The sequence below is a fragment of the Phaeodactylum tricornutum genome, chromosome 26, assembly GCF_000150955.2.
Source record: "Phaeodactylum tricornutum CCAP 1055/1 chromosome 26, whole genome shotgun sequence".
Taxonomy (NCBI): Eukaryota; Bacillariophyta; class Bacillariophyceae; order Surirellales; family Neidiaceae; genus Phaeodactylum; species Phaeodactylum tricornutum.
The window spans coordinates 35,192-49,550 of NC_011694.1; the positions used below are offsets into that span (position 1 = coordinate 35,192).

The 14,359-nt window shown below is 48.4% G+C and overlaps 7 protein-coding genes across 7 annotated transcripts; 3 read left to right on the plus strand and 4 right to left on the minus strand.

The window, feature by feature from the left end:
* Positions 1 to 213: 213 nt before the first annotated feature.
* On the minus strand, positions 214 to 1,950 carry PHATRDRAFT_49984 (predicted protein; the record flags this gene model as incomplete). Its single annotated transcript, XM_002184843.1, has 1 exon — positions 214 to 1,950. The coding sequence occupies one exon, from the start codon at positions 1,948 to 1,950 to the stop codon at positions 232 to 234; it is 1,719 nt and encodes a 572-aa protein (XP_002184879.1). The 3' UTR covers positions 214 to 231.
* Positions 1,951 to 3,232: 1,282 nt separating this feature from the next.
* On the minus strand, positions 3,233 to 4,860 carry PHATRDRAFT_49985 (predicted protein; the record flags this gene model as incomplete). Its single annotated transcript, XM_002184844.1, has 1 exon — positions 3,233 to 4,860. Exon 1 carries the CDS (start codon positions 4,748 to 4,750, stop codon positions 3,233 to 3,235), a length of 1,518 nt encoding a protein of 505 aa, XP_002184880.1. The 5' UTR covers positions 4,751 to 4,860.
* A 393-nt stretch (positions 4,861 to 5,253) lies between these two features.
* On the plus strand, positions 5,254 to 7,306 carry PHATRDRAFT_49986 (predicted protein). Its single transcript, XM_002184779.1, has 2 exons — positions 5,254 to 7,065; positions 7,144 to 7,306. Exon 1 carries the CDS (start codon positions 5,320 to 5,322, stop codon positions 6,934 to 6,936), a length of 1,617 nt encoding a protein of 538 aa, XP_002184815.1. The 5' UTR covers positions 5,254 to 5,319; the 3' UTR covers positions 6,937 to 7,065; positions 7,144 to 7,306.
* Positions 7,307 to 7,386: 80 nt separating this feature from the next.
* Positions 7,387 to 8,370, plus strand: PHATRDRAFT_49987 (predicted protein; the record flags this gene model as incomplete). The annotated part of the gene is made up of 1 exon (XM_002184780.1): positions 7,387 to 8,370. The coding sequence occupies exon 1, from the start codon at positions 7,516 to 7,518 to the stop codon at positions 8,368 to 8,370; it is 855 nt and encodes a 284-aa protein (XP_002184816.1). The 5' UTR covers positions 7,387 to 7,515.
* A 404-nt stretch (positions 8,371 to 8,774) lies between these two features.
* Positions 8,775 to 10,313, minus strand: PHATRDRAFT_49988 (predicted protein; the record flags this gene model as incomplete). The annotated part of the gene is made up of 1 exon (XM_002184845.1): positions 8,775 to 10,313. One exon carries the CDS (start codon positions 10,311 to 10,313, stop codon positions 8,955 to 8,957), a length of 1,359 nt encoding a protein of 452 aa, XP_002184881.1. The 3' UTR covers positions 8,775 to 8,954.
* A 761-nt stretch (positions 10,314 to 11,074) lies between these two features.
* PHATRDRAFT_40830 (predicted protein) lies at positions 11,075 to 12,159 on the plus strand (the record flags this gene model as incomplete). Its single annotated transcript, XM_002184781.1, has 3 exons — positions 11,075 to 11,305; positions 11,382 to 11,594; positions 11,668 to 12,159. 3 exons carry the CDS (start codon positions 11,075 to 11,077, stop codon positions 12,157 to 12,159), a joined length of 936 nt encoding a protein of 311 aa, XP_002184817.1.
* Positions 12,160 to 12,922: 763 nt separating this feature from the next.
* PHATRDRAFT_40831 (predicted protein) lies at positions 12,923 to 14,304 on the minus strand (the record flags this gene model as incomplete). Its single annotated transcript, XM_002184846.1, has 4 exons — positions 12,923 to 13,060; positions 13,083 to 13,098; positions 13,192 to 14,059; positions 14,202 to 14,304. 4 exons carry the CDS (start codon positions 14,302 to 14,304, stop codon positions 12,923 to 12,925), a joined length of 1,125 nt encoding a protein of 374 aa, XP_002184882.1.
* Between the last annotated feature and the right edge of the window lie 55 nt (positions 14,305 to 14,359).

The following is a 14,359-nucleotide window of genomic DNA, read 5'->3' on the forward strand; positions in this document are numbered from 1 at the left end:
TGTCGTTTACAGTTGAAATCAAGAATAGAATATCAGCCAAGCTACCATATACGTGAGCTGGGTATCACCGAGCGAACACTTGTGCACTTGCCACTGTTCCAGTGTTTGTAGGGATAAACGAAAAAAATGGTTGAAAGACGGATGCAAAGAGAATTGAATGATCGCAAAATCTGTGCCTAAAGTCAGGTCCTTGATCAGTCCAGGCGCCTGCACCACTTGCCAGTTTCCACCCTACCGCCACCATCCACCGGTGCCAAATCCACCGCTAGTTCCGAAACCACCACCGCCGGTAACAGGCGCAGGCGTTGTCGCAACTTGTGGGGTATTTGTAATGGCGGCCGCTGGCGCATTGCTAGTACCTTCTTCGCTTGAAGCGGTTGTAGGGGGAAAAATTGTTTGAGGAGATTGCGTTGGTTCTCCTTCACTTTCTTTAGTGTCCGTTGGTGAAGGTGTCGGAACTGGATTTGGGATCGTTGGTGCCAAGGACGTGGGTGAAATTGTTTGCGGAGCTTGAGTAGGAAATTCTGTACTCTGTTCCATTCTCGTTGGCGAAGGTGTCGGTAGAAGACTTGTGATCGTTGTGGCCAATGATGTGGGTGAGAATGTTTGAGGAGATGGAGTTGGTCCCTCTGTTCTCTCTTCAATATCGGCTGGCGAAGAAGTGGGTACTAGAGTTGGGATTGTTGGTGCCTTTGTTATGTTGGCAGCGGGCGTGGTTGGGGAACTGTTTTCCGTTGGCTCCGACAGTTCAACCACATCGGCATCCTCTTTGGACACCAAAGCTCCGACTATTCCTCCTGTTAGAGCAGCCAGTGCCACGAGAGCGCATCCCAGACACACAATGAGCCATGTCATTGTGCGCCGGTCACGCTTCTGAACTTGGCTGGACGAAATCGAATCATTGGCCTCTCGGAGTAGTTGCGACTGTGATGGCAAATACCCGGTCTCGGGGTCTGTCTTCGAGGCATCGGGAAATTCGGCGTTATAGATTGCGGGAATGTATTCACTACCGCTTTCAGCCGTTTCGGGATAGTATCGAGGATCGTTTTGGAGATCATAATCGGAATCCTGGTACGGATCTCTTGGAATGTACTGTAGGCCGGTCTGATCACTCTCGTAGTCAGGATCGTACCCTCGCGTACCCTTCTCATTGCCGGAAACTCGTCCATCTCCGTAGTTCCCGGCAAATTCAATCCCATTTATACGAGGACTACCAACAGAGCTCTGCTCGTTTGGATTGTACTGCGGCTCGTGCTGATGTTGACGGGCATTGCTGCTGTGAAAATTTGGACTATCGCTAGGGTCCGGACGGCTACTTGTGCGTGTCAAATAATGGGGAATTGCCTTGCGGTTTGTGTCCATAGAACGGTACCCAATGAAATGTTCGGACGTATTCTTTTTCGGAGATGCGGGAGGGGAAGGAGGTCGCTGATTGATGTCTCGCGTCAAGTCTTCATTTGACCGCTGTTTGACAGTGTAAGGAGATGCTCCGAGCGCGGAATGCGCAAATCCATGGTCACTATCCTCTCCACTAGAGTCTTCATCGTCGGAACTAAAGGATACCGGTACAGGGAGATTGCAAATCATCGGAGGATCGGCTTGACGAGATTCTGCGACGTTGGTTTGGATCGTGGCGGCGTTCTTTGTTAGACCCTGCCGTCCTTTCCCCAGGTCTGGCTCACTACTTTTACCGGAAGTATCAGACCAACCGTCGTCAGATTCGTGCTCGGCATCGTGAGAATGAAATTGAGAATAGCCCAGAGCTTCGTTAACGGAGTTGGTTTCCCCGTCTGTAGCAGTAAGTGGCGCGTCCGTGCGCGGCGCCGACCACAATGGTCGATCCTTCTTCCGGATTTTGCTTTTCTTCTTTCTGCTGTGCTTGTCAGGGGGATTTCCAAATTCGGGAAGACTATTGTTGGCAATAGTGAAGTCTTTCGTTTTGCGAGACATCGTTGACAGTAATCAAAATAGACTGCGCATCCGATTGATTGAACTGGAAATGGCTCTCACAAATCGGAGTTCCAACAAACACTCGAGGAAAACGCGATGCCTGGACCTTGGGTCATCAAATCGCTCCCAAGAGAGTTTTCTTTGTAAACGGCTTGAGTCTTGGCGGACGAGCCTGTACATGATTGGACAAAAAGGTTGCTGCATCCGAATTTGAATCGAGGGCTGCATCGAAAGAATACTTTATCTATTAAACCACAAGAGGAATCACATAAAAGTAGTCAAAACAAAACTTAACCCTAAATAGTAGCGAGTCATCCAAACACTTGCTAGATGTCGGGGATCCGAAAGCAGCAGCATCCAAATGTCTGGTTTCTGGAACTGATCACAATCTGTCTCACTGTCAGCATTCTACCTACTAACCCATAAGCAAGCAATTGGAAAGCCTCGTATTGTTTGACCCCACCGGTACAAAGACAACAAGCTAACAGCAAACTACCCGAACAGAAAAGGTTTTGCTTACATTTCTTCAAATTGAAAACACAGCAACGGCTTGACAAGCGGCTTGTATTGTCAGTTCAAAACAAACAAAAGTTCCTTTCCATTGCTCACAATTCGCTCTACGAAGGAGACTGCTTTACTTTTACCCAAGTAATTGCTTATGGTACCAATGGATCCCGTTTCCAGTATTGTCGCGATCTCGGGCGTCTCCGTGTCACACGTTATATCGTTCAAACAACCCATCGTCGAATGAGACGGCGTCTACCCAACTCCTACCTTTTTTTACACAAGATCGAACGGAAGTGCAACTTTCAGTTTTGGGAAGGAGACAGAATCCGACAAATGCAGAAGCGATGCAGTATATACATTTGACGTAGGGAATTTAAAGTGACCTGTAAGTATATCCGGAATACCTTCACTGTCGATACGAAGCTGGCTTACCCATGCGTGTTCGATGTCCTTGCCAGAGTTATAAATTTTCAATATGCCACGTCGCATTCGTTGCCAATTTCTAGTCTCTTCGACAACTTGGGCGAAAGTGCTCTGCAAAGGAGGAGATTGCGATGGACTGTGAGCAAAAGGCTTAATATATGACTTTTGCTGACTGTAGTGCACCATACCAACTTTCATATACCGACTTGGAAATAACTTGAAATTAAAGTAATTTTTGTTATTTGAACAATCAAAAGGAATCTAATCCGGAGTAAGATAGCGCAAGTGCACCGTTCGTACCAACGCACCTACGACGGTCCATACAAGTCCATACAACCACAGCGTTCCCGCTTTAGAGCTCGGCTCCCCGTAAGCTTAGCACAGTGCCAATGGCACCCATGGCGACCCCAAGAACGCCAATGGTGGCGGCCGGTAAGGTTTCCTTGGTACGCTTGGTTTGAGATTTCAGAAACATAATGACGGGATAAACAAATACCAAGGCAGTACCAAAGGTGGCGCCACCAACACTAGCCACCAAACCCAGATCGGTCAATTGCGAAGCGGCCACTGTCACAACACCCAACAAGGCCAGAGTAACCTTGTTGAGAAGGCCTGCCTGAGAGCGTTTGCTTTCGTCCACCTTGAACAAATCGAGAATACCGTCCCGGGTTCCGACAAACAAGAGCGGATACGAGCAGGTAATGGAAACAGCCACGGCGATTCGACTGAGGCTGGCAACGACATCCGTGGCGGCGTAGTTATTCAAAATGAGCCCGTTCGATGCGGCACCGAACGTCAAAAAGCCAAAAGCCGTTATGGCTCCGTATATAGCCACAGCAGTTCCAAAACTCCAAGCAATCATGGTGTGGAAGCGGCGCATTGTATTGTTCTTTAGATCTGCAAGCAAATTGGGGGCCAAAAAGTGTGCGATAAAGGCGTTGGAGAGCATGCAAGCGAGGATGAGTGCTTTAGGGGTCAGCGCAGCAGCCGCTCCCGCCGTCCCGAAGATGGGGGTGGCGAGTTGTGTGGTGTAGTAGATGCCTTCGGGGGCGTAGGTGCCACCAAAATATCGGAATCCCATGGCTAGAGTAGTGTAAAGCATGCCGATAATGCCGACGAGGGAAAAGGGTGCCAAACTGGACAGATTTTTGAGCAAACAGAGGGGCAAAAGAACCGCGCCCGTGACACCGAGAAGCGACTGTGTACGGGTGACGGCAACTCCGGCTGAGGCCAGCAGGTTGACGAAAGTGTCGGCGAGAATCATGGAGTAAGACAGATTTCCAGCAAAGCAGTCGATGAAGCATGAGAATGCGATCAGCCACGAGGACGAAGTTCCAACCGTCTTGTCCCATGCAGCTGCGTATGAGCTGGTGTTAGTGCGTTGGCATACACGGCCAATGAGACCAAAGGTGTACGCACTGAGACTACCCATGAGAGCAACGAGGGCCAACGCTGGGATGAGCGCCGAAGGTGCGTTGCCAAAGACGGCTACACCATATGGTAAGCTGAGAACACCGGCACCGACAATGGACTTTACGAGATTGAAGACTTCATTGGGAATGGAGGCGGTACCTCCCTTTGAAGCGTCACCTCCACGCAGATCGCCGACGGCGGGGGGCGACACCAACAGGGCACTCTTGCTATTTATGCTACTGCGAGCGGGACTGGATCCGATCTTTTGAGACGTTACTTGGTCCCTCGCAAGTTTATTCTTGCTCGTTTTGTTGTTGCTGTTGGTAGAGACGTGAGACGTAGCACCCCCTCGAACATCAAACGGACGCACCAACGAAAGTGCTGACGAGGTCGCGAGGGCCGATGCCGACCAAACAACAGCGACCGAAGCAGAGCAAAGGAACACCGAAGAGCGCATGGCGGACAAGGAAGTTACTCTGGCGTAGGAGGGACGAAGGAAAAGACAGTCCGGATTCGAGTAGAGAGATGTGAAAGAAAGATCACTCGACGCTTGTCCGGTACCTTGAGGGGTGATTGTATAAAAAGCCGAGTGTCGTGTGTCTAGTAGGATTGCCGTTGCCTGCTGTATTTGCGAATGACGGACGTCTGACGGTTGTTGATGGCATACACCGGTATCCTGATCGAAGACGAGCGCTGGCTCCCTTACGTTTTGTCTGTGAATCTGGTACTTGGAATCGTACAGTCACAGTCTGTAGATTTTCGTGACGTCTTTCATCAAATGGCCATTTACTGTTAGAGATAGGACTTCTTCGGGTCACAGTCATATTCGATGGCTCACAGTAACATAAGCAAAATGACGCTTCTCCAAAGCCCCGTGCCAAGTCACAAAGCGAGGCCATCTCGATGTGTGCACATTTTGCCAGACGTTTCCTACCAGGAAAGGCACAACCCTGGTGCTCGGCGACTCCACGGTTCATTCTAATTCGTTTTTTAGGTCCTCGAAGAGTGTGGCTGCAAACTTTGATCATGATCTTTCCCAATACTCGGCAACTCACGGAACAGCAGAAAAACATCCGGACGTACCAACCTCTTCATGTCGCGAAGGAGGAGCTTGCCTTACTGAAGGACCAGGCCTTAATGGTGTCTCTTGCCAAAGAGCATAGTTTTGCTGCTGCACGATCTGTCTACGAAAAAGGAGCGCACTGTCAACCTTTCGCTACCTTGTCGCTGACAAATTCGACCAGAGTTCGCATTCAAGAATTCACACACGTGTCCGGTACGACCATGCAAGGTGATCAAGTCTCAGGATTTACCCGCAACTCCTACAAAATAGGGACAACTAAGATACAAGTGCTGTATGATGAAGACCAGTTGGTTCCTGCCACTTGCGAGTTTGGGGGAAATCCCGAGCCTGTTTTGGACGGCTGTTTGGAAGGTACGGGTGAACTCGTTTTGGCTGACGAGCAGGGAACTACACTCCGTTACGTGTACAATCCTAACGCCGATAATGCCTACGGTCGGACTATTCAGGGCTTGAGTTTACACGCGGACCGGCGCTTTCGAATGTCCCAACATGCCCCCGTTCCAGCTTCCCTGTCGCCGCCGATCGAATACTACGGTCAAGCGTCGTATGCGGATGAAATACTACAAATTTTGCTCCTCTCATCCTCAACAGCTGGAGCTTCAAATTCGACCAATTTTCGCCGAGGTAACTTGGATTTTAGTTCGATTGTCAGCAGTGACGCGCGAGCGGCCGCAATTGCCTCAGCGACTGGGCTGCTCACCTTGGGACACTACCTTGTGCGTGATTTAGAAATGGCTGTATACCAATGTCTGATAGAGGATTCCGACCGCGCTCTGTTAGCATTGGATCAGGCCGTAGTCCTCTACGGAGCGAATCCTAATAGCCCTGAACACCTTACGGCCCATTTGGCGGATCAGCAATGCCCATCATTTCGTACCTGTGCAGGAAAACGCGGGGTAGTCGGCCAATCCAGGGTCAATAGCGATATTCTTGAAACGATTCTACCAGCGCTCCAATCCGGTTTGGCTGCTCACCAGTGCAGCGTGGCGCGACGTGAAAAGGAACGTTTGACGGGAATAATCAAGGTTCCGCTGGTCCAGGCTGTACTGCAGTCCGCCTATCAAATGAGCTACCAGCCCGACAGCGCACAGGTCCACGCAGCACAAGCAGCAGTGTATGTTGCTGCGCTGGTACCGTTTTTAGATGAGTGTCAACCGCTAGATGCTACGATATTGTACGACAGCTTGAAGGTCGGACACGACACGTTCTCGTTTAGCCAAGTCAAGCAAGCACTAGAGAGAAACTACGGGTGTTTGAAAGTATCATGTTCACATGTTGGTGGATTGTGGAATAGCGAGAGCAAAACATATTTTGCGGGAGCTGAACCCTGCATTGATCCTGTAAATGGCGAAGCCGAGGAAGACGGACGCGCCCAAAAGAGCTGGTCCATAATGCTGGGACTCGTGACCTTGTTTATCTTGGGTTTCATCTGGCAAATACACCGTCGACGTCGGCGGCAAAGCGAGCGACATACCCGACAGAGGAAATCGTCTAATCCAGAGTACTACGACGACAGCGATTCCGATTTTAGTGATAGCGCCGATGGTCGATTTGCTTGACCAAGAACATACCTGTAAATTTATTGGTATGCTCAAAATTATACGGAAGAATTTCAAATGGATTTGGAGAGACAGATATCTACACGTACATGGCATCTTTTGCATTCGCATGCATTGGAACTTGAGCCGGTGAGTCTTTTGTAAATCGTATCATAGGGCTATCATGCACGTCTTGACATCAATGACATTGATTGTTGACTGTTACAGTAAACGAATCCTCTCTAGAAAGAGACAGACTGCGAAGCTCTACGAGGGTCGCAAGAAAATCTTTTAGTTAATGTATGTGCTCACGTGATCCTCGTGTTGGTCACGAGACAAATTGCTTCACTGTCCATAAGTTTTGAATAGTGTAACATAAGTATGTTGGTGTTCTATTGATTAACGCTACGACTTTCAAACGATAAGTTGGAGACTTCGATTTTTTCGGAATCCTCCACTAACTGTAGAGAAATCTTTGAGAGTCCAGTCCACATCACATGAGGAGCGATCTCGTTTCCATTTCTCGTTTGTGTGTTTTCAAGAACGTACTGAAAAGTTCCCACCTTGGCGTAAAGCCCAAAATTAGTTCTTTGTATCGCTATGAGGACGTTTTCCTGTTTGCTACTGGCAGTAGCTTGCACCATCAGCCAGTCTATTCAAGCTTCCATTATTCCATCCTTCAGCCGTACATCGACTTCGATTACCCGCCGTTCCAAGCGCCTGACGACGTCTACCCTGGCATTTGTGGATGGAAATCACGTCCGTGGGGGATCGACGAAAACCATCAAATCGTGTGCTGATGCTGATTGGAAGCTGGCTTTGAAAGCAGGAGTGGCGACGGCACTGGAAACCATCGGATTGGTTGGAGTGATTGCTGGTACCAAAACGCTCGCTTCCCGTTTTTCGGTTCCATTCCTGACCAAGATGGTCGGCGGGCTTCCTATTGTACAGTGGACTTCTCTTGGAATTGTTATTTTCGGGTCCAGTGCTGTAAAGAGTGTGACTGACGGCGGAGTATCAGTAGCTAGTGCTCAAGTCTTCAGGCCAAACGTTACCCCCGGCGATCCAAATTGGTATTCAAATCTTAAGAAACCTTGGTTTAACCCACCGGCTTGGGTTTTTCCTGTTATGTGGCTGATTGTGGCGAAACCGACGCAGCTCTGGGCGGTCTCAAGAGTCCTCAAAAGGACTTCGACGATCCCTTACTGGCCTACGCTGAGCGTCTACTGTGCACACTTATCATTGGGAGATACGTGGAATCAGATTTTTTTTGGATGTCAACGCATTCGGCTAGGTTCAGGAGTGATAACCGCCTTTTGGGGAATGTTGGCCTTTAGCTCCAAGCTCTTTGCCAACATTGACCCCACTGCAGGCTATCTTTTGCTCCCTACATTGGCCTGGGTCACGGTGGCTTCTTCCCTGAATTTTGCCATTGATCGCTTAAACGTGGACTAGTGCTGTCAGGCCGCACCGCTCAATACATTTAAGAAAGATAGTCGGATTGTCACTTGACATATATTCTTGAGTATCAGCAATCTATAGTCGAAGGTCGTCAGAGAGAACTCGTTTGAAATACTACGTTTAGTAAGTCTTTCGACCAAAAGTAAAGGCGCAGCAAACATAGTGACTTCTTAAAACGATGCCATCACCGCGGGCGACCTCATCGAATTGGTTGTTTAGCTTTAGAGACTTATCATCCAGCTTGCAAAATATACTTTTCGTTTGTCTACCCATTAGAAGCAAGCTTGGGGTTGTTGAGCAGAGCAATCGACATTGTAGAGCGGGGCTGCTGAACCAGTCAAACGAGGTTTCGAAATGCAGATATAATCCAATACAGATGAAACTAGGTGCAGCAAAAAGAGATGATATTTTAAAGTTTGACACTAGATTAAGCTTTGCAAAGCCAATCCAATCTCCCTCGCAATGATCAAAAGCGGTAGTCAGAAAGGTTTATCAGTTGATTAGACAAAAGGGCAAAGGAGGCCCTTCCGAAGTTGAAGGTATCATCCAAGCATTTCGCATCGCGCCGGCGTGTTTTTTTACGAGGCACTGGGCTGCAAGTGAGAAACTTCGTAAATCCACGCCGGGATAGCTTGCAATTGGATAGCGTCATCGTGAGCCCAACGCTTTGTGGTGACCAAGTCGCGTAGTACTGTTTCAGGCGTGATAGACGTATCGGCTGGAGGCGTGGTCAGCCAGGCTACAATTCCCGGGATATGTCCAGCACCAACGATGGCCACGACCGTGCATACAGGAGAAGCTGCTGTTGCTGAGGCCGATAATACTCGACAGCTTTGTACAAGCTTGGCAGCTAGCCATGCATCACGTTCTGCAATAATTACTGTGAAAAGGGTAGGGAAATGACGGCGCAGTTCTTTCAGACTTTCCGTGAGAACATCTGTTTCGTCCCGAAGCACAGACTGTAGCCACTCCTGGATTTCCTCCTTTTTCGGCTTTTGCCATGAGCTCCAAAGCAGACCTAGCAAAACCTTTACCTTGGGCCAAAACCCGAGAGACTCCCAGGCACGTACAAGTGTCAATTGTAGAGGACGATCGCCCAAAATCAAAGCACAAGATTGAGAACTTGTTCCAGTCGGTATGGATTGTTGCGCTTGCCAGTATTGGTATGCGGCCCGAAATTCGCCTCCCAGCTCTACTCCCAACTCGGATGCATAGTCTTCTTGGACAGAAGTCAACAAAACTGTGGAAAGAGCTTGAAGACGGGAGCCTCCCTGTGTGGACTGTACCTGCCGTATCTTTTCACGCATCGTGCGATTCTGGTGTGCCAATGCTTCTTCTTCGTGTTCGTCCTTCGCAGTTCCTTCAAGAAGAGGTATGCGAGCTTCACAAAGCTCAACGAAAATAGCGTCGGGATGCACATGACGGAGCAGAAGTTTAACTTCCTCGCTAGAATCGCTGGAAACGTGTGCCGTGCCCAACAAGAAGATCTCAACGTTCTTTATCCGGACTCGTTGCAATGTATTTTTCTTTAGACGCAGCGGTGGAGGCAAATGCTCCCTCCATGCCGGAATTGGCAGAGCTGCCGATGTATTCAAATCCAGATTCCGTAACCGATCTGCTTCTGACTGTGAATCCAACGCGTTTAAATGGGGTCCCTCTTCTATCAGGGAAGGGTTGGTGAAATCTAGAGTAGAATTAATTTCTCGGACATCCGCAGAGGAGTGCCTTGGCTGTGAACCTCCGCGTAGATCTGCTATGACGCTGCGGGCTGCAGGACTTTTGCTTGATTCATACAGTTTCGTTTGACGATGCCTATTCTGCACCTTCCATTGACTGTGAGCCGCTACCAGTTTCGCAGGCGATGCAACGAGGTACAGCGCACAAACAGCGATTGGCACATAGGACAGATAACCGCGAACGAATTGGTTCTTTCCCATCTCCCCTTTTACTGTTCAAGTCCGCACGTCAGCTTCTGAGTTTGTGATACTTTTACTGCCAGTGTTGGAGCGACGAAGCGGCTGTGGGCTTCTATATCATCGTTCTTGACGCTGCCAAAGCGTCGGTACAGAACATTTCGAGCTCCAACCGCGTTCTGCCCGTGTTCGGTTAACCCTCTCTAGTAGAGAGGGTTTATACCCTTCCTGACGTTGAAAAGGAGTATCCACTGTCGCTTGGAGACAACTCCGGGAGATCTATCATCTTTCATCTATCATGGATGCGTTGTCAGAACAGAAAAATGCTCCGATGGGAAAAATTTTCTTCAATTGAGAATAAGTGGAAAACCAGACTCTAAATAGATTCGATGAACCAAGAGATTTTGTTTTCTGTTCTATGTATACAAAATATCTCGTCGTCATAATATTGTTTATTGAATGGAAAATTGGATTGAGGTTCTCAGTTCGAACATTATGCCGAGAATCCTGAGATTATCTTTGCTCCGCGTCTCCAGGCTCACCGTGCGTGTTTGGTTCTCAAGTGGACGTAGATTTGCCCAGTGTGATGCCGATGCTGAAAGAAATAGGATTTTTAACACAAAATGCGCCGTACGGCTGATTCTCTCATTTTGAAATGCCTCCCTCCCGACGCACAAAAATTACACCGACGACAACAACAACAACAACAACAACAACAGAAAAGTGCCGTTGCGTCCTTTACCCTACCCAATTGATCAACGCTCTTTGATAGTGAGCATAGCACAATGATAAATTCTAACAAATGGCGTAGTCCAATTGCTTTTGACACAGACAACGAGGACGTTTCGGTGGAAACGGAAGGAAACACTCCGTCCGCAGCAATCACAGCAACTCCCCCAGCGCGCGAGGAATTGTTAGCGATCGAACCAGGGGTCCTGAATGACTTGATCCGAGATATGAAACGTCTGGCTCTGGACTCTCCACTACCTCTTACAGACGAATACGAGCGGGGAAAAGTGAGTCGAGCGGTAAATGTAATGTCCAATCTTGTCTGTCATCGAGTCTAATTCCACTTGCTCCTCTTTCGAACAGAAACAGCCAGATCAGCACGAAACGAATATCGAGTCGTCGTGCGACACAAGTGTTCCAGATGATAGTCATTCATCATCAGGACAAGGGTTTCATTACGACATTAATGAGCTAACAACAATATTGATGTCTCTCAATCGCATTATTTCCAAACACGAAAGTCGAACGGAGCAGCAATCTTCTCCCAAAGCTGCAGCCAACGAGAAGGAAAACAAGGTACGCTGTCTCGCTTGTGGGCATTCTGTCTCGCCTTTTTGGATTTTGCAATCTTAACACAAATTGTTCCCAGGTGGTAGACGTCGAATCATCGTCTCTGTCTCCGACAAACCAGAAGTTGAGTGACACCATTTGCTTTCACCCGCAACTGCAATTCTCTTCCATTGTCTCAGCCAAGGCGAAGGAAATGCAAGATTTTGAGGTTTGTTACAGGGACGTAGAATATGTGTCAAAAAAAGAGAGAAAAATCAGCAGATCGGTGAAAAAGGGCCTTTCAAAAGAAGAACAAGCCACCAAAGATGCTGCAAATCTCATTTGGGTAAAAAGTGGTCGCAAATCTTCACAACCTGCTTTTATTGTCAACAGTGGAACCAAACGGTATGATTTACATGGAAAGCCTCTTGTTCATATTGTCTGGTCTTTTTCTGAAACAGCAGATTGGGTGAATGCTGCCAAAGTTGATTGGTCAGATGGCAAAGAAAACGTTGCCACAAACATGTTCGATAAGCAGAATAGGATTTTCTATGGCATGGACAGTGATGAGGAGGACAGCGAGGACAAATAGGACACCAACTAGAATTGCAAGACCGTCGCAGAAGTGGCAACTATTGCCGGCGACACCTATGTTATGCCCATTGATCTGACCCTGGCTAGCAGCGACGATGAAGCCTAGCTTGTGATCAATAAAAATATGGCGGGGAGATGAGGTTCACTTTCGATACGGTAGAAGTGATAAAATATAGCAACACACAATGTAACACTTTGATAGTACAATAAAGATTAAATTGCTTACTGTTAGCCAAACATATTTATTGTTGGAACATCTAGCTAGGATTTGCTACCTCTAACGCTTAGCCTCATTTCCACTTCCTCTTTCCTGAGCCAGTTGTATGGCAGACGCAGTGGCTAAATGACTGTCTTCATTGGGTTCATTGCCCATGTGCGTGTACGCGGGAGGAAAAGACGAAGCGCCTCACAGGAAAACCACACAATTGTTACCTGCACAACTAATGTAAGAAAACTGCCCGAGGTTCCATCTTGCTCAGGCTCTCGTGACAACCCAAGAGGAAATGTATGAGCGGCATTCGTCTGTGGCTCAGCCGATTGAGATGGCTCGGATGGAACTGCTCGACGCCGAGCTGGAGTCAAAGGATGAGGAAGAACCGATTAATTTCATCTTCTTGTTCCCGACGGTATTTCATGGTCAATAATCGTTCAGTACGCTCTGAACTGACTGTGAGAAGGAAGCCTATTGCATAAGAGAGATCTGTTACCACAAACGAAGGGGGATGAGTAGCAGGGTGGGAGCAATGGTCCCTTAGCGGATTCTATTCGGTAAAGGCCGTCGTACCTGTACACTTTGACTTTGACTTCCGACCGCTTATCTTTGCGCCTGCTTTGTTCTTGTACAAAGCCAAAAAAGTGTCATCCTCGTGATCCCGAGAAACTGTTATCGCATCAAAAACCTATTGCTTTGTTCTCACTTACGCTGCGCTGTATGGATCTGTAGAACAGAAGGTTGATATGAAAGTGAGTGAGGGGTGCAATTCTTTGGAACTTGCACAAGCACCATGTCGGTTGGACTACCTCAACTGACAACGCCTCCGAACGGAAATCAACGACTCTTCGACAAGGATGTTCCTCGTAACGACACTGTCTTTGACAGTGCGCAACAATGTGGGGCCAGGCTACAATTCCTGGGATATGTCCAGCACCAACGATGGCCACGACCGTGCATACAGGAGAAGCTGCTGTTGCTGAGGCTGATAATACTCGACAGCTTTGTACAAGCTTGGCAGCTAGCCATGCATCACGTTCTGCAATAATTACTGTGAAAAGGGTAGGGAAATGACGGCGCAGTTCTTTCAGACTTTCCGTGAGAACATCTGTTTCGTCCCGAAGCACAGACTGTAGCCACTCCTGGATTTCCTCCTTTTTCGGCTTTTGCCATGAGCTCCAAAGCAGACCTAGCAAAACCTTTACCTTGGGCCAAAACCCGAGAGACTCCCAGGCACGTACAAGTGTCAATTGTAGAGGACGATCGCCCAAAATCAAAGCACAAGATTGAGAACTTGTTCCAGTCGGTATGGATTGTTGCGCTTGCCAGTATTGGTATGCGGCCCGAAATTCGCCTCCCAGCTCTACTCCCAACTCGGATGCATAGTCTTCTTGGACAGAAGTCAACAAAACTGTGGAAAGAGCTTGAAGACGGGAGCCTCCCTGTGTGGACTGTACCTGCCGTATTTTTTCACACATCGTGCGATTCTGGTGTGCCAATGCTTCTTCTTCGTGTTCGTCCTTCGCCGTTCCTTCAAGGAGAGGTATGCGAGCTTCACAAAGCTCAACGAAAATGGCGTCGGGATGCACATGACGGAGCAGAAGTTTCACTTCCTCGCTAGAATCGCTGGAAACGTGTGCCGTGCCCAATAAGAAGATCTCAACGTTCTTTATCCGGACACGCCCCACTGCGAAGTCGTTATTGTTGCCCTTACCGATTCCGGCACAGTCTCCGCATCCCCAATCGCTACCCCGCCCCTCCCACGCCCCCTTGAATGCTCGGCTCCATTCACTTTTAGAGTAAAGACAGCCAATCGGGTAGCTACTTACTTGCTTTCTTTGCTGTTTGCGTTATACCAGGTATCGCAGCTCGCAAATTGTCGAAGAGTTCGGACACTGAGCGTAGAAATTGACCGTGCTGATTCGGTCCCATCGCCCAGGGACTTTTTTCGATCTCACCTTTGTTGCTCTCTCTAGGTAGTAGTAGA

Excerpts from the sequence above, each read along its gene's own strand:
- PHATRDRAFT_49986 (XM_002184779.1), top strand. The coding sequence starts at position 5,320 with ATGATCTTTCCCAATACTCGGCAACTCACGGAACAGCAGAAAAACATC.